The following is a 24,751-nucleotide window of genomic DNA, read 5'->3' as shown; positions in this document are numbered from 1 at the left end:
CAGTTGCAGTTTGTTTGTCGCATCCAGTGTTGATGAGTTGCTAAATTAGTTGACAGCATTCACACTGAAGGTTCTACATTAAAAATGTAGATATCAGGCTCCTCTTTGAAAAATCAGAATATATGACAACACTAGGCCCCATTTCCCACATAGCTACTCTCAGCTGGAACTGAACAGTGAGCAGACCCAGAAATGGATCATTGTTCTCTAGTTTATTTTCCTCACACTCTGCCCACTTGAATCATCTATCTTATCTACCTGCATTTGCAGCCATCTGTGTTTGTGATCTCTAAAACTTAAATAATCTGAAAAGACAGCTCAAAACTTTAATGTATTCTGATTATATGAATTAAAATATGTTGCCATTAAAATGCATGCCCACATGCGTGGCACACACACACACAACAGAGTCACTGAGGATGAGACTAAAGTATGGTTTGAACTTCAAATAGCTATTGGAAGTTTTAATATTTTAAAGGGGACAGAGAAAACCCCTGTAATATATGTTGGTATGACATATATATATGTGATATACATACACACATATGTGTATATGATAAAACAGCTAGTATCTTCCTTCTTGAACACTTTTTGGAGACTAGAGACCCTCTAGCTGTGGGGTATGACAGTGCTCCTTTCTTCTGTCCTGTCTCTCCTTCCTTACTCCTGTCTACTCATTAATCTTGACTCTGTTCCCTTCGTTTCCAGATTGCTTTATGGACATAGTGGTTGGGTTCGACATCTCCACTCATGTGCAGGGGCAGCCTTTGTTCCAGGGCCACCCCCAGCTGGAATCCTACCTCCCAGGCATCTTAGAAGACATCAGCTCTATCAGGGGGGTGAGCTGTGGGGCTGGCACAGAGGTGCAGGTGAGTTTGGCGTTTAAGGTGAGCAATGACCAAGAATTCCCTGCCAAGTTCCAGATCTATCAGAAAGCAGTGTTTGACAGCTTGCTGCAAGTCAACGTCGATGGGCCAACTCATCTGAATGCACAGTTCTTGCGGTCTCTTTGGGACACATTTAAGAATAAATCTGCATCTTGGGGCCAGGTATCCATATTACATTCTATTTCCCATCTCCACATTCTTCCATTTTTTCTTCATTCCCCAATTATATATTTAGCTTTTACACCACACCATTTTCTTATTTCTCTAGGTGCTGCTTATTTTTTCAGACGGTCTCCAGAGTGAAAGCAACACAATGCTTGAAAATCAATCAGACAGGCTCAGAGAAGCAGGTATTGAGTAGAATTTTTTTTGTTTGTTTGTTTTTGAGATGGAGTCTTGGTCTGTCGCCCAGGCTGGAGTGCAGTGGCACGATCTCAGCTCACTGCAAGCTCCACCTCCCGGGTTCACGCCATTCTCCTGCCTCAACCTCACGAGTAGCTGGGACTACAGGCGCCTGGCTAATTTTTTGTATTTTTAGTAGAGATGGGGTTTCACTGTGTTAGCCAGGGTGGTCTTGATCTCCTGACCTCGTGATCTGCCCAACTCAGCCTCCCAAAGTGCTGGGATTACAGGCATGAGCCACCGCACCTGGCCGAGTTGAAAATTTAAACAGTGAAGCATGGAATATGCTTAACAAGTCTCTACCTTTACTCAGATGCTGTAGATGTTGAGATCTGCCTGGCTACTTGTAGCAGAGGCTGTTGATACCTCGTCTAATCCCCTCGTGACCAGCCCTCGCACTCCTCCCCAAAATGCTGCAAATGCTATGGCCAAGTGCTTAGACTTATGACCTTCTATACAGACATATGCCCTTAGACTTATGACCTTCTATACAGACATATACCTGGGCGTGCTTGGAATGGGTGTGGGGTTACCATGCCCGACATTGGTGGTGGTGGGGGGCAACTATGATATAGGGATACAAAAACCTGGCACTCTTGCTCAAATGGATCAACTCTAGTACAATTTGCACTCCAGAGTCCCTCATGAATCAGGCAAAGGCTAAGACTTTATTGAGATGTATTCCTAGTTACATCTCCTTCCCTTTCCTGGTCTCTCTCAATACAGATACCACATACATACAAAATCCTCTCTCAGATTCCAGTTCTAGAGAACCTGACCCGAGACAGCTCCTACTGTTTCTTATTTTCCATATGAAAGATAGCAACATGGATTTGGAAAAGCGCTTCTCACTATATATTTTCTGTCGTGTCATAGCTTCAGACTGAGCCGGAAGCTCAATGCAGAAGTTGAGAGTAGGATGCAGCGATGGAAGACTCCACTAATTGTCAAATGAGATGCATTAAGAATTTCTTGGTGTAGCCCAGACTGGCTTCTAGGGTTCAGCTTCCACAGGAAACCTCCCTAAAGGCCACAATACGTCCTGTGTTATTGCTCGGTTGTATCTCTTTCTCTGCACAGATCCCTTCAATACCTTCTCATTGTTCTTGGAATATAGATCAAATTCCTTAACATGGCCTGGGAGCGTTGCAGAACCTGGCCTCTGCTTCCAATTTCAACATTCATTCATTCATTCATTCATCTATTTATTTATTTATTTATTTATTTATTTTTGAAACGGAGTCTCGCTTTGTCACCCAGGCCGGAGTGCAGTGGCCCAATCTTGACTCACTGCAAGCTCTGCCTCCCAGGTTCATGCCATTCTCCTGCCTCAGCCTCCCGAGTAGCTGGCACTACAGGTGCCTACCACCACGCTCAGCTATTTTTTTGTAGTTTTAGTAGAGATGGTGTTTCACCGTGTTAGCCGGATGGTCTCGATTTACTGACCTTGTGATCCGCCCACCTGAGCGTCCCAAAGTGCTGGGATTACAGGAGGGAGCCACCATGCCCAGCCAAATTATTTCTTATATTCAGCATTCCAGGCATATGAAATTATTTTTACCATACTTCCTCCAAGGTTATACATATATGTAATTTTTTTGGATGGATTTTTGTTCTTGTTGCCCAGGCTGGAGTGCAGTGACACAATCTCGGCTCGCTGCAACCTCTGCCTCCTGGGTTCAAGCGATTCTCCCTCCTCAGCCTCCTGAGTAACTGGGATTACAGGTGCCCATCATCATGCCTGGCTATATATATATATATATATTTTTTGTATTTTTAGTAGAGATGGGGTTTCACCATGTTGTTGACCAGTTCACTGGTCTCAAATACCTAACCTCAGGTGATCCACCCACCTCAGCCTCCCAGAGTGCTGGGATTACGGGTGTGAGCCACTGTGCCTGGCATCCAATGTACTTTACAGCCTCACTTCTCTCTGTCCTTGCCTAGAGCTTCCTCTATTTCCTTTCCTCCCCAGGTACTCTCTCTGTCTTCTTTCTCTGGTTCTTTCCATTGGCCAACTTACATTTATCCTTTAGAATCAGCTTTGACATCAATTTTTCTGAGAAACCTTCCATGACTCTCCAAGAATGGGTTAGGAGCTTCTCCTCTAGGCTTTCATAGAACCCTGATGTTTCTCAGAGCAACTATCCGATTCTTGACCCTCTGTTCCATTAGACCAATAACTCTGGGAAGGAAAGAAGTAAGCCTGACTTACTCATTTGTATCTCTGTATTATACAATGATTAATGTATAATAGGCTCCTATTAATAATTTAAAAATTTGCTTAGTGAAAAGATGAATAAAGTAAATGAACTAGTAAATGAATTAATGAGTGAATAGATGAATTAATGAATGAACTCGATGTGGTCAGGATTTCAGCTGAGACAATTGCCCTGGGTTTTCCTCATGTTCTCAGGGCCTGGCCTCCCAGGGGTGTTTGGAATTGGGAATTAACTTGAGAATTATCATTAATTTACATTCAGGAAAATTCAGAAAAACTCTCTGAAGATGAATAATGCCCTTTCTTAAAAATCACTTTCCAGTGTCCAAGAATTGCACCAACATTGGTGGTAAGATGTGGAACACAGTTTTCTATTAGTGTTTTTCTATAGATTTGTAAATTGTTTCTCTTGAATACTTTTATCAGGGGATTTCATGCAAAAGTCAGGGACCAGAGCTGGTGCATATTCATAAAATGCAGGCAAATTCACTGTTAGTTTCTTCATATGTCAAGAGTACTCCTTCCTCTTATGTTTGTTTTTTCCGCTTTTCAATTCTTTAAATCATGTTCACTGAGCAGAATTATTATGCCTTCTTCCTTTTCATGTACAACCCCTTTGCTTTATTTATATTGTGGTTCTTACCACATAGGACTTGATGCTCTGCTGGTAGTGTCGCTTAACACAACTGCTCATCATGAGTTTTCTAGCTTTGAATTTGGAAAAGGATTCAATTACTGGACTCATCTGACTATTGGAATGAGAGAGCTGGGCAAAAAACTATCACAGTACCTGGTGAGTTGTTGAACAAAATCCCTGGTTGTTCAAAATGCCATGGGAACTAAATTGGAATCTTGATGAGAATTTTCAAAGACTGCCTTTGTTTACCCCTACTAAATTAAGGGCATGGTCCTTAGTATATAAAAAAGTGTGGAAGACCACAGCATAGTATTTTGTTTTTGCGTATTCTTTCATTCTTTGTCATCTCACTAAATGAATGCATAAGGAACTAAAAAACCAACCAACTCATAACTGAATTAGAAAACCCCCAACTGTGTTGCAGAAATTCCAGGCAACAGAAGACTATCAACCAGAAACCAACAAGTCTTAGGCGAAGTTGGGTCATGGCCATCCACATACTGGATGCCCTGTCTATAAACAGAGGTCATTTCCTTTGGAGAGGCGATGTTGCCAGTGCAGTTCCTGGCACCCTCTCTGCAGTGTTAAATTCAGAAAGCACCTCTTATTCTCTGCAGCCCCTCGTCCAAAGGGAGAAGATGGGCTTGTAGGTGGTGGATTATGATTTGTATGAGTACAATTCTTATGAAATAAAGTTTCTGACAATTGTTATTCACTCAGCTTTACTTTTTTTCCCCAGGGAAACATTGCAGAGAGGACTTGCTGCTATACATTCTGCAAATGTCCAGGAATTCCAGGACCTCATGGGACCCGAGGACCACAAGCCATGAAGGTGCCACTCACCTGGATACTATTTTATCTAATGGGCTTTGATTTGGTACGGGTAGGACTGAGACTGACTGATTGATTTTACAACCTTCACTCCATGCTAATGGAATTCCTTTGGACATTTCATATGACATTTTTGGTATAAGATCCAGGTCAGGAGAGCTCACTTTTGATACTGCTAGCAAGGATAACTCCCTTTTCTCTTATATACCCTTGGCAATGTTGCCTCTTGGTTTTGCAATTTATACTTTTGTACTTGCTTTAGAAAGTTTGAAAGGTGATAAGAAGTAAAAAATAGTGGAGACGAAACTGGGTGTAGTAGCTTGCACCGGTAATCCCAGCTACTTGGAAGGCTGAGGTGGGAAGATCACTTGATTGTTCAAGACCAGCCAGGGCAACATAATGAGACCCTATTGCCTTAAAAATAAATAAATAAGTAAATAAATAAATAAGAGTTGTGCTTCATCAGCAACAGAATGAGACTGAACCACAAAATGATCATAGCATTGCAGATTCATAGCCCTTTAAAACACAAATTATAAAATATTATACAATAATAGGATGAATAAATATGTCATGATATTTTCAGTAAAATATGCCAATGAAAATTAATGAACTACAGCTACACACAACAACATGAATAACTTTTACTAACAAGGTAATGACCAAAAGAAAAGCAAAACACAGAAGAATATGTGTGGTAAAATTCCATTTATTAAAAGATATTGTATCTAGGGAGGGATACTTAACTGGTGAAGTATTCTTAAAAGGCAAGAAACTATTATCAGAAGTCAGGAGTGCCCTTGTGGAGAGGGGCCAGGGGTGAATTGTGACTTGGGACAGGCGCTGTGCTTGGGACCAATAATGCTCTATTTCTTGACCTGCGTGGTGGCTACATATACCTTATATATAAAAATTATAAGATTTTTCTGTAAAGTTACTTTATAATAGTTAAACTATACACTCATATTTTATACACTTTTATGTACATTTCAAGTGGATTTTAGGTATCACAATAAAAATGAAGTTTTTCTTTAAAAAAAGAGATCAACAATGCTTGCTCATGAGTTCTGCACTGTCCATCCTTATGGAAGGACAATGTATATTGAACTTTTTACTGCACTGTGATGTTTTGTTTAGCACAGTGTTTTCCATTACTTTGCTCAGGTCAATATTAGAATTACGTTCCAGAAGCACAAACCCCCTGGTATATGATCAGCCAGCTGGGCCTGTGTTAGAGGGTGGGGAAAGCAACTCAAATGAAATGTTTGCCACAGGTAAGCCATGACACAGTTAAACCACACATGGCTAAGGGAGAGATGACTGCAATTAAAATATATGCAGTCTTGTTGGAACTGCCTATTCCTCCTTGAGCTCTCAAAATAGCAGAACAAAATAAAATAATCCCTTTGGAAATGCTATAGGTTTGTCTGCTAAAAGGGTTGTGGCTGGCGCGACTGTCCTCCCTGCAAATCACTCAGGCACAGGTGTGGCTCTGTGGGCCTCATCTGCTGGTGGGTTCCAAAGGTCAGCCTCCTGCAAGGATTAGGAGTGTTGCCTCCTGCAGAGGGGCTTCAGAGCTGAGTGCAAGGACAAAAGCTAGCTCCAGATGTTGTCAGATTCTCCCTAAACTCACAGCCACATCTGCAAAAACTGCAACCAAGTTGGAGGAAGGGACTCGCTTAGAATGCCTAATGATTTCACAAGTTTGACTTGATGGGGGGTGGGGGTGACTACAATTTATTGTTCTGTCTTTCTTCCCAGGGTTCTCAAGGTCTGAAAGGCAGCAAAGGACACAGGGGAGAGGACGGAGACCCCGTAAGTTTTTATGACTCCCCGTCACCCCCCTGCCACTATACACACACTGTACATACACATACACTCACACACACACACTTACTTTCTTTTTCATTAAAGGTTATTTTCATACAAAAGGGGTAGATGGAGTTTTGTTTATATGTTTATTTTTATATGTTTATTTTGTTTATATGTTGATTTTTGTGCATTTTTTTTGGAAAGAAGGGTTGCCTTTCTTTTAGTTTTTCCTTGTCTGAATTATGAGGCAATTACTAAGTCTAAGTTTGGGGTAAGGAGTGAACAGGCTTACACATGCAGCCTGGCATGTTTTTATCAGTGGGAGAGACCTGGGCACCCTCCTCTCTACCCCCAAGCAGGGCACAGCAGGTTATCTGCCAGGGAGCTCTCTTTAGACCTAAAACCCAGTGCTTAGTACATGGCTTTGGGCCAAGGCTGGAGTATACTCCCAAGGAAAGGGAAGAGGGCAAGGCATCCCTCAAGATGGGAGGCATGGCTTCATGGTCAAACCCTGCACAGAGGTTTGCAGATCTCCATGTTTAAAACCAGAACTCTCACTTTCTCGTGAATCAAATTATGAGAAAGAATTTGAAGAAACGGAAACCACTTAGGTGGCTCTGTTTGGGATGGAAAAAGTTCAGAAAACATCCAGACTGGATTTCTGTCACCTTAGATCAAGGCCAGTTCCTCATCTGGGCAGCAAGTTATAAGGATTGAAAGCAAAGACTCTAGAGTCACACTGCTAAGAGTTGGCCTAGATATGGGTCCTTGAACAAGATACCTAACTTCTTGACCCTCTGTTTTCTCATCTGCAAGCAATTATAAATTCCTCTACAATCTAATGGCTGACCTAGTTTACAAAATGACCACTAAGGGGGTGCTGTAAATCACCTACTCTATACCCTCCGAGGGTTCTTGGAGACTACCAAACTAGCATGAGAGTGCTTTCAGTGTGGGGAATAGTGTCACCCACCTGCCTGGCTGAACCCACCACTGGCAGAAAGTCCAGGCAATGGGAAGCCATAGGGCTAAGGTACCTCTCAGCAATCTGTGGCCATGGGCAAGGCCTCCTCCTTTTGCAGGGAAGGATCCTCAGAATAAAGAAAGCAAAGCAGGATGAAGGCAAATCCTTTCTCCCTCTCTTACTGGCAAAGCAAGAATTAAGCTCATTACTAATTAATTATTCATGCAGCAAAATGGGAACACCTGTTATGCACCTAGACACGAGCCAGTCACAAGGGACATGATAGTGAAAGACACGGTTGAGGTTCCTGCCCTCAAAAAGCACAAAACTGTTCCTTTCTTAAGATCCATTTTACTTTAGGATTTATCTGTATTTAAATATTTCCTTGGAGAAACAGGGTTATTGGGAGACACAGAAATCATTGACCTTCAGTGCTCATCCCTGCACGGTTAGTCTGACTTTGGGGGTCTTTAACCTGGTGATTCCTCCTGTGAGGACTGGCTTTTCTCACCTTTGCTTTCTCATTCTCCTAGTAGTGTCACTTTCCAGCAACTGTTTCTACTCAGCAGCAGTACCCTAGCACTGACTTGTGAGTCTACTGTCAGCAATGCTGACTCTCCCAGTATAGCATTAGGGCCCTAGATGAAATTACCGGAGTCTTGGAATGTGGCTACAAAGTGCAGCCACTGTGCTGTTTGATCAGGTAGGGAAGTGGCTGAGCTCTTCTTGCACCTTTTTGTGATCTTGGGTCCATAAAAAGCCCTGAAGATTAACAGGAAACATGTTTGAATATAGAGGGGAAAAACAGATGTAAATGAGTGAGGTTGAAGAGAATTCACTTTTTCTAAAGCTCATAGTGCCCATGTGCTTTGTCTTAACTCTGAAAATAAACCACTGGCAGCTTCTGGCAAAAACATCACGTTGGGTACCTGTCTGTGCTCCTTTTCTTAGGGAGTACGAGGAGACGCAGGACCCCAAGGAGATAGAGGGATTGCAGGATGTCCAGGGGAGCAGGGTGAGAAGGTAAGGCTCTTCTGTAAATGTTATTTCCAATTCTCTATAACATTCTCTCCCTCTCTTTCCCCATTCCTTTCCTCCCTTGTTTTCTCTCTTCCATCACTCCTCTCTCTTTTCCTTTATCCAGTTATATCGATGAGTTTTCCTGTCTGCAGATTAATTCTGCTTTTTAATAATGTCAAGGAGTCTTTAGCATTAATAAATTCCATCTCTAACCTCTTTGTAGATGTATAGCTCATAGAAACTAAAGAAATACATGCTCACTCACTTTAGAGAGGCAGTCTTTGAATCCACACTCTGTCTTTGATATGTCAGTGAGAGATATTTCATCTTTTGCAGGGACCCAGAGGATTTTCTGGACCTAAGGTACTGGAGGTTTTTCTTAGTTTAATTTGATTTCCAAATGAGATTAGTTTCCCAATAAGCGTGTGGCAGAAACCTGCTTTTACCTGACAGCTGTCTATTGTCGTCTCTCAGGGAGGACATGGAGACGATGGGATTGATGGACTTGACGGGGAAGAGGTAAGCCATATTTCTTTAAGTATTATAAAACTGTCATGAGGCTGCTAAAATTTTTTTAAGTGGGAATTTTGTTTTTCTTGTCTTCTTTTAGGGCTCTCATGGATTTCCTGGAATAAAAGGAGAAAAAGGTGATCCAGGATCTCAGGTAACACTTTTCCTTTCAATACATCGAAGAAGGAGAATTTGGTGACAGAGACAGTCTTAACGGCTGCGTGTCAGTGGTTATAGGGGATAAAATTTACAACTGACTTAACCACATAATGAAGGCCTATTAATACTGAATATGTGCTGCATATCTGATTGGAGCAAGGGGGTAACTATGTAATTTTCAAGAATTTCCACCTAGAAAAATTTAGCACACACGAGGTTATTCTATGGGCATCTTTCTCATGTATGAAAATGAATGCTTTTACCTGTCAGTGGTTTCTTTTGTTCATTTGTTTTTTACCACAACATTTCCGTCAATGTCAGTAATTTCTGTGTTGTCTTTATTATGTCAGAAAAAAAAAGCAAGAGAAAGAGACAAAATTATTTTGGTGGCTGTGGTGGCAAATCACTGTGAAACATTTTTTAACTTTACATTTATTTCAACACTCATTAATGTGTGCCTACTTGATTTCAAGCAGCTCTACTTTTATGTTCTGATCCATTTATTTATGAAATATTTTTGAGCACCTGTCATTTGTCAGGCTTGTCATGTGCCAGGCACCTGTCATTGGCCAGGCATATATTCTTATTGAATAAGAATCAGAGGTGAACCACACAGCCCTTGTCTTCAAAGATCCCACAATATAGATGCGGAGACAGATATATCAATAGAATTACATAAAATGTGATTGAGGTCATGTTTTAGATATCTACATGGGAGTCCAGAGAAGAGCATGTAACTCAGCCTAGGGGCAGGGGTTGTCCAGAAAATCTTCTTGGAGGAAATGATCTCTGAGCTGAAGAGAACAGGAATTCAGCAAGGCAAAGATGTGGAGGAAGGGCATTCCAGACAGAGGGAGTAGCATAAGCAAAAACATAGGGTTCAGGGCACTGCCAAGTTTTTCTTCCTGGAGGGAGCATTAGAATACAGGCACTGGGAGGTGAGGTTCAAGACGTGGTGGGAAGAGATCAAGAGATTGGGAGGGCACTAGTGAGTGATGTGGAAGAGCTTGGTTTTTAAGCATAAGGCAATGGGGAGCCTTTGAAAGATTTTAAGCAGAAGAAGCACAATCAGATTTACATTTTAGAAATATTACTTGCAGTAATGTGGACAATATTTTGGAGATGACATAGATACAAGGCAAAGATGAGAGGTAGATCTGTAGAAATCAGGTGAGAAGTGATGAAGCCTTCAAGTAAAGCAATGATAGTGAGAACAGACACAAAATATGCTAAAGTTGTAGCAGGGCTCAGACTGAAGCGAGGCTAACAGGACACCTAAGGTGCAAAAGGGGCAGAATTATGTGGAGCAAATACCTACCTCAATTCTGCATCCTAGGTGCCTCTCTCATCTCACATTTGTCCTGGTTCTAGGACCTGAAATCTCCAGATATAGGCGACTAGAGGAATAGGAAATAGAGAGTCAGTCAATATGCCTGCAAGGATCCTGGCTTGGGCAAGTTTAATTGGAAATAATTAGGTTTGAGATAACAATGGAACATGTTACGGGAAGTCAGGGAAGCCCAATGGAGGGGCTGGCTGAAGCCACGGCAGAAGAACATAAATTGTGAAGATTTCATGGACATTTATCACTACCCCAATCAATACTCTTATAATTTCTTATGACTATCTTTACTTTAATCTCTTAATCCCATCATCTTTGTAAGCTGAGGATGTATGTCACCTCAGGACCCTGTGATGATTGCATTATCTGCACAAATTGTTTGTAAAGCATGTGTGTTTGAACAATATGAAATGAACACCTTGAAATGAACAGGATAACAACTATTTTCAGGGAACAAGGGAAATAACCATAAAGTCTGACTGCCCGCGGGGCCGGACAGAAGAGAGTCATGTTTCTCTTCTTTCAGAAAGCACATAGGAGAAATATCGCTGAATTATTTTCTCAGCAAGGAATAACCCTGGGAAAACGAATGCATTCCCAGGGGGGAGGTCTCTAAAATGGCCGCTCTGGGAGTATCTGTCATATGGAGTTGTAGATAAGGGATGAAATATGCCCTCATCTCCTGTAGCTTCCCCAGGCTTGCTAGGATTAGGAAATTCCAGCCTGGCGAATTCTAGTCAGACCAGTTGTCTGCTTGCAAACCCCGTTTCCTGTTAAGATGTTTATCAGTGACAATGTGTGCCCAGCAGGACATGGATCTTCCTCAGTAATTCTAGTTTCACCCTGGCCTTGTGATCTCACTCTGCCTCTCTGCCCTTGTCATATTTTATTGCCTTGGAAGCATGTGGTCTCTGTGACCCACTCCCTATTCGTACACCCTTCCCCTTTTGAAACCCCTAATAAAAACTTGCTGGTTTTGAGGCTCCGGGGACATCATGGAACCTGCCGACATGTGATGTCTCCCCCGGACACCCAGCTTTAAAATTTCTCTCTTTTGTACTCTTTTCCCTTCTTTATCAGACCAGCCAACACTTAGGGAAAATAGAAAAGAACCTATGTTGAAATATTGGGGGCTGGTTCCCCCATCCTTATGGAAGTTTCCAGTGGACAATTTAATTACAGATGTTAGAAGTTGTTAGACTGGCTAGGATGTCCAATATCATAGCCACTAACCACATGTGATTATTTAAAGTTAAATTTTAATTAATTAAGAAATTATGCTTTTTAGTGGCATTGATTGCATTTTAAGTGCTTAATAGCCACATACGGCTAATGGCTACCATATTGATGAATGCAGATATAGAACATTTCCATCACTGCAGAAAACTCCTATTGGACAGTGCTATGTTAGATCATGAGAAGTTTACCAGTTTCTGAGCCTCACTACAAATAATCCTGACCATAGGCTTAAAACTGGACTTAGTACTGCTTGAGAAGTCTAAGGGAATCTGACTGTGATGAAGGACAAAGAGCATTTTATCTGATTAACCCCCCTACACACAAAACTTCACATTTAATACCACTATACAAACCTCTTACACGCTAACTCAGAAATTTATTTCATTTTTTTCAGGGCAGCCCAGGTTCCAGAGGTTCCCCTGGACAGTATGGAGAGAAGGGCTTCCCAGGAGATCTGGTAAGTTTTCAGGGCCCAGCTGGTCCTGAATTTTATACTTGCTCCACAGTTCCTATCTCCTTTCCCTTTGTGTTTCCTGCTACCCTGTAGGCACATGCTTGTCTTAGGAGTAGGGGTGATAGGTGTTGGCTGAGGCTTTGGGAAAAGTCTGTTTGTGTCTTATCTGGGTTAGGGCCATCTTCTGAGTCCTTATGGTACGTTGAGACTTTCTGCTTCCTTTGGGAGAACATTTCCATAGCTTTATTTATTGGACTTCTAATCTTGCAGACCTACAGATTCACTATTTGCAGACTCAGTTACAGGGGAATCTTTTTACACCCTTGAGGGAATATCCTAAGAATGTTTGAACCAGTGCACCAGTGAAGCTGCCATCATAGAAAAGGGAAAATCTCAATGTAGCAAGCACTCTTTTAATTCTTTATTTATTGCCAAATCTTCTTCAAACTTGTGGAAGTACTGCTTTCATTTTTTTCCCCAAAATCCTGCGAGTTTCAAATGTGAAAGATTTTCTCACACCTCTTATACCTTGACCCGAATTAGCTTAGTACTTAAACATCATACCATTTTGGAGAAAAAGCTGGTATTTCTGGATTCTAAACTACTTTTAAAAATCTTTCTCTAGGGTAATCCAGGACAAAACAGTAACATCAAAGGACAAAAGGGCTCCAAAGGAGAACAAGGAAGACAAGTAATTTGATCTATTTTATCTATGAGTTGATTAATTCTGTTATTGATCCAAGTAAATTTAGTAAGATATGTAACCTTTCTGTAATTGAACAAATGCTCTTAAGACCAAATTTAAAAGACCTTTATTTTTTGGTATGCATATTTGTAGTAGGGTACACTTTTATGAGCAAAATCATGAAGTTTCTGGCAAGTGATATTATTTGGGAAAATGTAGTAGCAGTGCATGTTGCTATGCTTTTTTCTTCTTTAAAGGACGTGTATAACTGACTGTTAATATGCAGAATGATTACAGTATGACATGTTTATTCTGCCATTTTAATAGTGCTTGAGGTTTTGATGCTGATGCCTTTATGATTTATTCAGAATTTCTGCCTTTTGATCTTGAGGGAATTATATTTTTAGGGTAGAACTGGACAGAAAGGGGTGCAAGGCAGTCCTAGTTCCACAGGAAGCAGGGTAAGTATTTCTGTGGACATTTATTTCCCCTCCTTACCACTTGAAGATGACAGAGGCATTCAGAATATTTATTGCACAGAGTTGACTGATTCAGGGCTGAAATATTTTTCAGGGCTTCTCCCTCTTGACACTATTGAAATTTGGGGCCAGATAATTATTTCTTGTGAATGGCTATGCTATGCATTGCCAGATGTTTTGCAGCATCCCTGGTCTCTACCCACTAGTATCAGCAGCACCACCCCTCCCCACTGCCTACTGGTGACATTCAAAAATGTCTGTAAATATTGTCAGATATCTGTGGTGGGTATAGTAGTGGTGGACTTGAGAGGCAAAATCCCCCCTGGTTAAGAAACACTGAAATATAGTCGCCCTTTCCCTTTCCACCTTCCAGGTGTTTCGGGATGTCTTTGAAGAGAGCCAATGATTTTAACACAGAAGCTCTCCTTTGGTAGCTTACATAAGAATATTATGAACTAGGTAAATATACTTTCTCTTTACATGTTGCCAATGAGAAAGAGGACTCATGAATAAATTCTTCCTAAATGGACCAAAGCACTGGCAATTAGGGTCAAGTGGCAACTTTGAGGTGCTGGCATAACTTTACAGCATCCCATGTTATATCAAGCCTGTCACAGCAAAAAATGGAGACATTGGACTTCTCTATCTTTTTAAAAGGAACAACCAAGAAATAGCCTTTCTTTCTGTGGACTACTGAAGCTAGAAGTGATATTTATAATGTATTAAAAACTCCTCTCTCATGTGCTCAGCATGGACATCATTAAAAGAGAAAGTCCTAGATTTGGCTCTGAGTTTTGTTCAAGAAGGAATTGAAAATGCTTGGATTTCTTTTCTAGTACAAATTTGGAATCTTCTCATTATTTTGAAGGCTGTGGCTGATTGCCCTTCTCTCTGGGATAGATGGTGAAGAAAATGTGTTTTTATACCACTTGCCTTTGTTTATCTTGAACCACAGTTCTTGAAGGAGAAGAGCTGGAGTTGGAAGGGGTTAGGCTTCCCAAAGCTTCTGGTAAAATCTTTGGGACTTTGCCATTTTCTTCACACGAGAGAATTAAAATGTAATAAGAGGAAACAGTAGAGCAGCAAGATGAGCTAAATGCTATAAATTTTAAAGATAAGTGTGTATTTTTGTTGGTTTAGGAGGAAATACTTTTAGTTTAAAATAGCTCTATAACTGACACATCAATCAGGTACTTTAAAAAAAGAGAGGCCAGGAGTGGTGTAGGCAATAAATCATGGACAAACCAGCCAATTACTTTTAAGTCATTCTAAGGACATGAGGCTCTCGGCTCCCTCCTCATCTTCTACCCATTTCCTTGCTGACCTCCTCCTTTGTAATTTCTTTTCTCCTGAATTAAACAAGGTAACATTGATATAAAACAACATCAGGTTTTCTACCCTCTCCCCCAAGTTTCTGATGCAGAATAGAATTCTCTGTGAGGGTGGGAGCATCTTAGGTGGATGATAAATTTTAAACAACATAAGCCAATCCAAGACATTGCCTTCTATGTGACAGAATTTCAACTTATGTAAATTAATTGTTTTACCCGTTGTTGCCAAAACAGTGGATCCACACACTGAAAACCACACTGGAATCCACATTCCAGGCCCTATGCTTTTTGCCTGCCATCCACAAAGAATACTTCTATAGCATCTATTTTGCGCCAGGTCTTGCTCAGATCACATTCAAATATTAATTCATTTAATCCTCATAACATACCTGTGAGGTAGATACTATTATTATATCCATTTTTTACAAATGGAAAAAATCAAGAAACCTTGGGCAAGCTGCCCAAGGTCACAAGAGCTTGTAAGTGGCACAGCTGGGATTTGAATTCAATCTGTCTCCCTCCAGAGTCTGGGCTGTTAACCACACTGGGTGAGGTTTATTGGGCAATTTCCCTTTGCCACACAGGCTTTAAAGAACAAAACTGAGCTCAAGTCTGCCTGACTTTTAAGGACATATCTATAACCATTGTGCATACAGTCTGTTACACAGAACACACATTATTTTATCCTTGCTTTTTAATGAAGACAGAATTGTGATGTCATGGGAACCGTAGCCTCAATCTTTGTTTACTGTCTCTTCTCTGCTTTTTTATGTCAAGAGCTTTGGAGATTGATTCTGGGTACAAACAGCTGAAAAGTTTCAATGGGTAACTTCTTTTGAAGAGGATTTGCATCTAAAAAGCAAAAAGTTCCTTGAATCAAGGGGCAGAACCTCAATGGAATCACTGTAAGGACTAGCCAGCCTGGTGGAGCTGACACTTGATCTGGTAGTTTATTCTAAGGACCTTCAGAAGGTGGGCAGTTGAAAGAAAACAGCAGTTCTGAAATAATTTCCATGGCCACCTTTCTGAATAAATGAATGAAGAAATAGAATTTTTAAAAAAATACTTGCTTTGTACCTAAAGTAATCATAGTTGTTTATCACAACACTAAGTTAATTGGTGGTCAAGATGTTCCACGGCTCTCTCAAAGAAGCAAGGACAGGGGTTGAGGGGGTGATATGAGGGTGCAAATCTTATTCTTGCTGTTTAGGGATAAGGAAGTTAGGATCTGGGGCCTGAATCCTTTTCCCATTTGGCTACCCTCTGGAAAGGAGACTGTGTGACAACCACGAGGTAGAGGGCCTGAGCTGGCAACGTGAACTTGCTTCTGGATAGGTGCAGACAGAGATTTGGGCTTCAGGGATCAGCCAGGCTTTTTTGTCCTCTGTTGAACCTAGTGTTAGCCATTTGGACATTTGGATCACCATAGTTGAGCAGACCCCATCAGCCATTTATTTCTTGTAGAATTCTATAGAGACTAGCCCCAGCAGGCCCATACGAGACACTAAATCTAGAAATTTGTTACCTTCTCCCAAGATAAAATCACGGGCCCAGGACAGACAGAAAGGGATGTGCCACAGCTCTTCTCCCATGGGAAAGCTCTGATTAGCAGACAGTGCCTTTTGGAATTTGCTGGAGATGGAAATACAGAAGACAGGATCTTCAGGATGATTTGATTCTCTAAACAGCCTCCAGGATAATTGTTAGAGGCTGTCAGACTGGAACTGGGTCTGTAATGACTTTTAGATTGGTTTGCAATCAATCCTCCAAATGTTAGTCTGTAATTAAGTGCCCAGTGTGAAAGCTTGTCTATGGAAAACACCTCAGGGAAACTGTTTCTATGAGCTGGTCATTACTTATGTCAATCAGAGAATGAAAGAGGATTTGCCTCAAGGAACCCCTCCATTCAGAGATCCACATACTAACATTTTGCCTTTTCTGTCCCAGGGAAGAGAAGGTCGAAGGGGACTCCAAGGTGTCTCAGTATGTAACCTTTACTTCCCGTTCTCTGTAGTTGATGGGACCAAGGACGTTTCTCCCATGTAGGTGGTGCTGGGAATCAAATCAGTAAGCATTTGACAAGGGTAGAGGAAGTGCCCAGTACTGGACATTATCCCCACTGACCCAATGATCACTGCAGCTCCCAGGAACAGAACAGTCCTAAGGAAAAGCCTGCCTGATAGATGTCTGGTAGACAGGCAGAACCTGTACAATTCCGAATATTGTGTGTTTGACTGCTCTTCATGTGCTTTGGGAATCAGCTTCAAGAGGGAAAAATTCCTTATTGGAATAAGAAACAAGTTTATTTTCATTCTTTAGACAGTCTAGAACAGTAAAATCCTAGGCCAAGTAGAGGGTGAGCCATGAGTCGACAAAATAGTACCTATTTCTGATGTACATACTATAAAGAGAAAATCTATATGGAAACAATGTGTAGAAAATCTTGACACTGGAAATTCTTGTTCATCAGGGAGAACCAGGAAATCCTGGACCTACAGGCACATTGGGAGCTGAAGGATTACAAGGCCCACAGGTGTGTTGGAATATTTTGTAAATATTGACAAATGCCGTAAAGTTATTCTGATGGGAAGAAGGCAGGTATTTCTGTATAAAAATAAAAAACTGAGAATCTGCCCCCTGCCCTATTTTGCATTCCCCATCATGGGGTGGGGGATGATTTTGTTCCATCAAACTTGATTCATTATTTGCAGGTCACTAATAAGCCTTTGTAGAGGAAAGATGTGCTCTTGTGCTCACCTGGTATTGTGTCTTCATATTAGTAATAATGAATGATTAATACCTTCATATTACATTAGTAATGAATACACCTTCATATTACATTAGTAATGAGCACCAGGATCAACAAATTGATTTTCCATAGCTGGAGTCCTGCATATACAGGCTCCTACAAAGGAAAATTAGTTGGAAGTTGGAAACTGCTACTTGACTTGCCTAAAGTTAACTCTACAGGGGTATCAGTATTTCTGAAATATGACTGATAGGGCTTTCTGTGAGCCATTTGCATCTTTCATGGTCATATCATTAGTAATATGAGCATCGGAAGTCAGAGCATCGTAGTCTTGCTTCCCTCCATGCCAGAAGGGGAAGCTGTGGTCATTCTACAGAGTAGCTTTGTAACACATGGTTGTTTAGTCGTCTTATGAAGCCCACTTTACATGAAGCCCAACTTAAACCTGGACTTGTTTGGAGGGGCCTGTGTAGCTGTGCCTATTCTAAGGTCTTCCCAGGAATTCATTTTTTTTTTCTAGGAAGTTCAGATATTAGGACCAAACTGGAATTTGGGATTCTCTTGAGTGGTTCTGGGGTCCCTGAACCAAACCATGAGCTAGCAGTTTCTCTAGATTGGGTAGGGATGGGACCAGCCTAGATCCATTCCCAGGCTTTGGAGTGGATGTGGGGGTGGGAATGACAGTTACTTCAGATACCTCAGACATCCAAGCGTCCCTTTGCCATTGAGACAGTGAATCAAGGCTCACCTGGTGGCTCCTGGGCAGCCCAGGGCCGTTTCACAGCTGGTACTTCAATAGGAAGAAACGTTTTTGCTTCTATATGAGAGAACCATATGAGAACCATGTGTTTGATGGCAAATATGGCAGAAAAATAGACTTTGGTTCTTCTGATCAGGGTCTGCTGCTAAGATGCCCTTTTGTGCTAACTTGAAACAACTTTACTCTCTGTTTTACACATTGATAAGGACTTTGGCTCAGGTAACCCGTCCCTTTAAAGGAATTCATCTGACTATTGTTTGCATCTTACTTCCTTTTCTTATAGGTTTCATTTCCTGCTTTGGCCTATTTTTATTTCCTCTGTAGGAGAGGGATGAAGGTCTTATATCCAGGCAGGGAATTCCTTAAAAAGATCTGGACCACTGAGTCCACTGGGCCTGTCGTCAGTTACTCTTAATACATGCTTAATCTCAGGGTTAAAAGGTTGTGGGAAGGGTTGGATCATTGCTTTTCTGCAGGATGTTTCAAAAGAAACACTGAGAAGTAAGCTTTCATTGAAATCATTGCATTATATTTCCTTTATTACCACTAAAGGGGTCGCAGGGAAATCCTGGCAGGAAAGGAGAAAAAGGAAGCCAGGGGCACAAAGGACCTCAGGTAAGTGACAGAGACATTAGGCTCAATAACTCTCAACAGTTATTTTCCTCTTACTGCAAAACAATCTTCACATATAATTTTTTTGTATTATTTACATATACATTATTTCATTTCTGGATTATTTGGGGCAAAATTTTAGCGCAGCTCAGATTCCTCATACATAGCTAAAGCACTCCTCTTTCTCCTTCACTGGGGTTTTACTCTGAAAGCACCGATCCATTTCATCAGCCTAAAGAAAGCATTTGGAAGAATACAAATATTGCCCAATCATAACATTTCCTCCAAAAACTGATACATTATTCTGCTTTTTCTAACTTTTAAAATTTATACGTGCCATGCACATATATCTCCCTTGACTACAGATATTTAAAATTGACTGTACAAAGATCCCTCGCTACTCAAAACTACTTGATTCCTACATTCACCTCTTGAATTCATTATCTGAATCTGTTTTTTTCCTGAGAAATAATAGTTTGGATGGCGAAGGATTCATAGGAAAAATGTTCTAAATCTGTTCAGTTCTGCTCAGACAGCGAGAGTTCACAAGGCAAGGGATACCCATATTTCTATATTCCTAGCATGTGTGGTCAGTTATCTTTCAGATAATATGTGTGCGAAAGACACTTCTGCCCATTTTTTAATTGGAAAGCTGAAACATATCCCACATGCCGTTATGTATACGCATGTGGTACGGTGCACAAAGGTGGCAGCAAAGTGTCTTGTTCTAAAATAATCAGTGCATTATGACAATTTCCCCACATTTGAAAATAGCATGTGTCGACTCAAGGGTGCCTTTTCTTTTTCTCACTAAGCCCCATATGGACTAGTGATGTCCCTGCAGATTAAAACATGTGGTCCTCTAACTAGGACTGGGACCTGAGTCATCTGGTTCAGACCTGCCATCTGCCTCTCTCCTCCTGAGTGGCTGGATCTTTTGTTAAGGCTGCATCAAGGAGTTGTTGGGAATACCATGAAGGAAAGTGAAGTGTTTCTAATGGGCTTTCTAGGAATTACTATGGTGCCAACTTTTTAGTCTCTAATATTTTTTTCAGGGTTCTCCTGGGCTAATGGGAGCCAAAGGGAGCACTGGAAGACCTGGACTTTTGGGGAAAAAAGTAAATATTATTTCTGGTTTTTAATTATTTTAAAAAACATATTTTAGATTTAATGGATAATTAATCATTGCATATATGTATGAGGTACAGTGTGATATTTTCTTTTTTTAAATTACACTTTAAGTTCTGGGATACATGTGCAGAACAGGCAGGTTTGTTACATAGGTATACACGTGCCATGGTGGTTTGCTGCCCCCATTAACCTGTCATCTAGGTTTTAAGCCCCATATGCATTAGGTATTTGTCCTAATGCTCTCCCTCCCCTTGCCCCCCACACCCTGACAGACCCTAATGTGTGATGTTTCCCTCCCTGTGTCTATGTGTTCCCATTGTTGAACTCCCACTTATGAGTGAGAACATGCAGTGTTTGTTCTGTTCCTGTGTTTGTTTGCTGAGAATGATGGCTTCCAGCTTCATCAATGTCCCTGCAGAGGACATGAATTCCTTCTTGAAAAAAGTAAATGTTATTTGTTATGGATTTCAAGTACAAAAGTACCTCAATTTTCTTCCTGATTTTCATGTTAATTCCTCACGTGATTGAATCCAAGCACCATCAGCAAGTCACCAGCATCCCGCTAATATGTTCTCTTCCTTCCATTGAGCAAAGAGTTTCTAACTGCTGACCTCTCCATGAAGCTGCTCTGTTTCCCTAGGAGAGAGTGATCTCACCCATCAGAAACAACTCTAAAAGATCGCTTTCACTCCCTGATTTCCTGAATTCAAGAATGCACGTGGTTGCTGAGTTGAGTGGAGGATGGGTGGTGTCAGAACTCATATCCGTTAGTGTATGTGGTTCTCAAACCACGACTGTCTCTGAGGTGGCTCTGTTGGGGACTGTCAGAGAGCAAACTAATGACCTCATCAGAATCTGACTCCCCTGTTTAAAACCTTTCAATGGCCCCCTCTCCAGGGTCCTGTGACCTGTGCAGCCACACAGGTGTCCTTGCTGAGAAGAACCCCCTGCTGAGTTTAATGCTCTGCTGTCATGGTCTTGAATCTCATTTTTTAAGCAAAGGGCCTGAGTTTTCCTTTTACACTGAGCCCAGCAAATTGTATCATGGGTCTTGGCTTTCCCATGGCCTCCACGAAAATATTCAAACTTTAAGGTAGTTACAACATAAGTAAATTCTGGGGAGCTAATGTATAACATGGTGACTATGGTTAACAATACAGTATTGTATACTCGAAATTTTGCTAAGAGAGTAGATCTTAAATGCTCTCAACATAAAGCAAATATAAAAAAGGAAAAGTGGTAACAAGATAAGACAATAGACACATTACCTAACTTAACTGTGGCAATCATTTTACAACATGTATGTATATCAAATCATGTTTACACCTTAAACATATGCAATTTTTTGTCAGTAAGGTAGGGAGTCATTTACAGGGTCCTTTGCTATTTGCCCCATTTCATTCTAAGGTTTCACGGCTTACCTCCCTCCTGTGTGCCTGCCTCAGGCCTCTCACTAATGCCTTCCCTCTTCCTGGATCACTCTCACCCCTTCCTTGCCCAGTCCTCTGACATACAGCTCATCCTTCAGTCCTCAGCTTCTCTGCTCCTTGCCTTTCAGCAGCCTCCTCAGGCCCACCAAATCTGACTTAGACTACCCTTCTGTTTGCTCCCATAGCACCCTGAACCTTATCTCACAATATGATAATTGCCTGTCTAATTATTTCTCTTTCCAGCCAGGTGAGGGCAGGACCACCCCTAATGTGTTTATTTTGCAGTTCAATAAGTAATCGTTGGATAGGCAAATGCGTCAGCAAATGAGTCAACTTTCTCTGGAGTCAATTTTCTACTCTTTGCCTTTTCCTTCAGTCCTTTTATAACACTGGAAAAGCAGCACATCAGTCCAGCTCTGGGCTGTGCTAGGCATCTTCTGCTAGCTATGGAAAAACTATAATTTGTGCCCTACTCTCATCCCCTTAATGAGCACTGACCCCTCACTGAGAACTTTGAGTCTCCTCATCGAGTGGACAGAACCAGGTTTGATGGTAGGAACGGGGTTTGATTTTACTGATCTGAAGCTCTTCTTGTCCCACTTACTAGGGAGAGCCTGGACTTCTTGGAGATCCAGGGCCAGTGGGGCAAACTGGGCAGCGAGGAAGACAGGTATGAAGTTTTGAAGTCCCTCCCCTCCCCAGATCTGAGTATTCAGTTCCAAGGTAAAGAGAAGGGGTTGACACCATCAGCCCAAGTGTGGAGGGCATGGAAGGTATCTCAGCATCTAGGAAGGTGTGCGAACATTTCTCCCACCCGCTAAAGCTCTCATTCCATAGACAGTCTGTCAATGTGAGGGAGAACAGCAAGCAGGAGAACAGGGGTAGGCAGAGAGGATAATGGATGAGTTAGAACAGGGCATTTCAATACCTTAACAACCAGCGTGGCCACATAAATGCATATCCTTTGAAAAACAACACCGCCCATTTCTGCTCCCTTCTTGCAAAAGTCTAGGGTGACAATGAGAGATAGAGGAACAGGGCTACAAAATGGGGCATCGCATTTTTAGGCCTGCACTCTGTCCTAATGACTTTGGCTGTAACAAGATCTCAGCTCATGGAGCAGCCAGTATAGGAACAGTTATTTCATTTAAAAAAAATTAATGTTTATTACAAATGCTATACATAGATATCACAGAAAATTTACCAAGCACAAACATTATTCACAATAGCCAAGAAAATATGGACTCAACCTAAGTATCCATCAATGGATGAATGGATAAAGAAAATGTGGTATGTATGGATAATGGAATATTATTCAGCCTTTAAAAAGAAGAAAATCTGGTCATTTGTGACAACATGGGTGGATCCAGAGGACATTACGTGAAATGAAATAAACCAGGCATGGAAAGTTAAATACGACAAGATCTCACTTATAGGTGAAACGTAAAAAAAGTCAAAATCATAGAAACAGAGAATTAAAATGGTAGTTACCAGAGGTGGTAACTGGGGAGATGTTGGTCAAAATATATAAAATTTCAATTAGAAAGAAGGAATAAGTTCAAGAGATCTAGTGTATATCATGGTGACCACAGTTAATAACAATATATCGTATATTTGAAAATTGCAAAAAAAAAAAAAAAGAAAGAAAGAAAAAATATGACAAATAAACATAAGGAGCCAGAGGCTTACAGGAGAACAAGTGATTAGGGCACAGCAAGTTTTTGACTTATGGCTACACCCACAATCCATTGCCTCCATAAAGGCTTTCAATCTTCCTTCATTGCATTTTCTATCCATAAAATTAAATGCTTGTAGAATGGTCCATCAAGTCTTAAAAATTGTCTTTTTATGTGATCTAATTTGAAAACATGAATCTAAAAGTAAAGGAAGAACGAAGGAAGGAAGGAAGAGAGGAAGGAACGAGGGGAAGGGAAGAGAGAGAAGGAAAGAAAATTTACCCAGAATAAAATATAGGAAAGAAAGAAAAATTACTTATAATCCATCATTTTGAGCTATTTATCATTATCCTGGAAATTTTTAAAAATCACTCTAAACAACGTATTGTGAGCATATTTTCATGTCATTACATTTTTCCCTCAACATCACTTTTAGTAGCTTCAAAATATTCTACTAAATGCATGTACATTCATTTATTTGACCAATATCTTGTTAATGGTTATTTAGCTTGCTTTCAGTTTTTCACTGTGATAAACAACACAGCAGTGAACATTCATGTACCTAACTAAAATTTTGGACAAAACCATAATGAATTTCTACATAGAGATTTCTAAAGTAGCATAGCTGGATCAAAGAATATGTACATGTTTCATAAAGGCTTTGCACTCCATTATAAAGTGCCCTTAGGAAAATTCAAACAGTATGTGGATCCACGTGTTATTTCAGAACAGTGTTTGTTTTAGGGCATCCACAACAACAGGTATTGTCACTTTTTTCCATCTTTACCATTGACAAAAATACTATCTCATTGCAGGGTCAAATTTGCATTGTTTTGTTACCAGTGAGGACGAATATTTTTTCTGTATGTCTATTGACTATTTATAATCCTTCTTCAGAGAGTTCCTCACCTGTATTGTTTGGATCAGCTCCTAATTTTCTAGGCAAGAAACTGCCACTGACTCCACAAGTGCCAAATGACCACTCCTCTGCTTCCTGCAATGTTTACAGAATGGAACTGGTCAAAGAAGTACAGGGAACATATCAGGGAGTAAGGAAAACACAGCAACACAGGGTTCAAGGTTCACCAGTTAGGCCCCTTCTGCATGGAAGTCCCCAGTGCTTCTCTTTTGACACTGTAATCTCCCCAGTATAGATTAAAATTAATTTCCACTTTTGAGAAATTGAAATAAATTGGTGTGTTTACACAGGGAGATTCTGGCATCCCAGGCTATGGTCAGATGGGACGAAAAGGAATAAAGGTAAATATGGAAAGCAATTATTTTTATTAATTGATGAATCAAACTAAATAATACAAGAAGAAATGATCATACTGCAGAAGTGATATGTTGATGTTTTTTTGTTCTGTCCTGAAAATTATAGGGCCCAAGAGGATTCCCTGGAGATGTGGGGCAGAAGGTA

The 24,751-nt window shown here is 40.8% G+C and overlaps 1 protein-coding gene across 3 annotated transcripts in view; it reads left to right on the top strand.

Moving 5' to 3' along the window:
- Positions 1 to 24,751, top strand: part of COL6A5 (collagen type VI alpha 5 chain) — a 122,927-nt gene that overhangs the window by 44,131 nt on the left and 54,045 nt on the right. For all 3 annotated transcript variants that reach the window (XM_038002894.2, XM_008009169.3, XM_038002893.2), the window contains 19 exons: positions 709 to 1,049; positions 1,156 to 1,237; positions 4,161 to 4,303; positions 4,887 to 4,979; positions 6,740 to 6,793; positions 8,706 to 8,777; positions 9,111 to 9,137; positions 9,249 to 9,293; positions 9,385 to 9,438; positions 12,419 to 12,481; positions 13,104 to 13,169; positions 13,571 to 13,624; positions 16,921 to 16,956; positions 17,444 to 17,506; positions 19,035 to 19,097; positions 20,150 to 20,212; positions 22,263 to 22,325; positions 24,541 to 24,591; positions 24,713 to 24,748. In XM_038002894.2, coding sequence (XP_037858822.2) covers positions 709 to 1,049; positions 1,156 to 1,237; positions 4,161 to 4,303; positions 4,887 to 4,979; positions 6,740 to 6,793; positions 8,706 to 8,777; positions 9,111 to 9,137; positions 9,249 to 9,293; positions 9,385 to 9,438; positions 12,419 to 12,481; positions 13,104 to 13,169; positions 13,571 to 13,624; positions 16,921 to 16,956; positions 17,444 to 17,506; positions 19,035 to 19,097; positions 20,150 to 20,212; positions 22,263 to 22,325; positions 24,541 to 24,591; positions 24,713 to 24,748 — 1,469 coding nt within the window. The remainder of the gene's footprint in view (positions 1 to 708; positions 1,050 to 1,155; positions 1,238 to 4,160; positions 4,304 to 4,886; positions 4,980 to 6,739; positions 6,794 to 8,705; positions 8,778 to 9,110; positions 9,138 to 9,248; positions 9,294 to 9,384; positions 9,439 to 12,418; positions 12,482 to 13,103; positions 13,170 to 13,570; positions 13,625 to 16,920; positions 16,957 to 17,443; positions 17,507 to 19,034; positions 19,098 to 20,149; positions 20,213 to 22,262; positions 22,326 to 24,540; positions 24,592 to 24,712; positions 24,749 to 24,751) is intronic.

Source organism: Chlorocebus sabaeus, chromosome 15, assembly GCF_047675955.1.
Source record: "Chlorocebus sabaeus isolate Y175 chromosome 15, mChlSab1.0.hap1, whole genome shotgun sequence".
Taxonomy (NCBI): Eukaryota; Metazoa; Chordata; class Mammalia; order Primates; family Cercopithecidae; genus Chlorocebus; species Chlorocebus sabaeus.
This window is presented reverse-complemented; position numbering and strand designations above follow the sequence as displayed.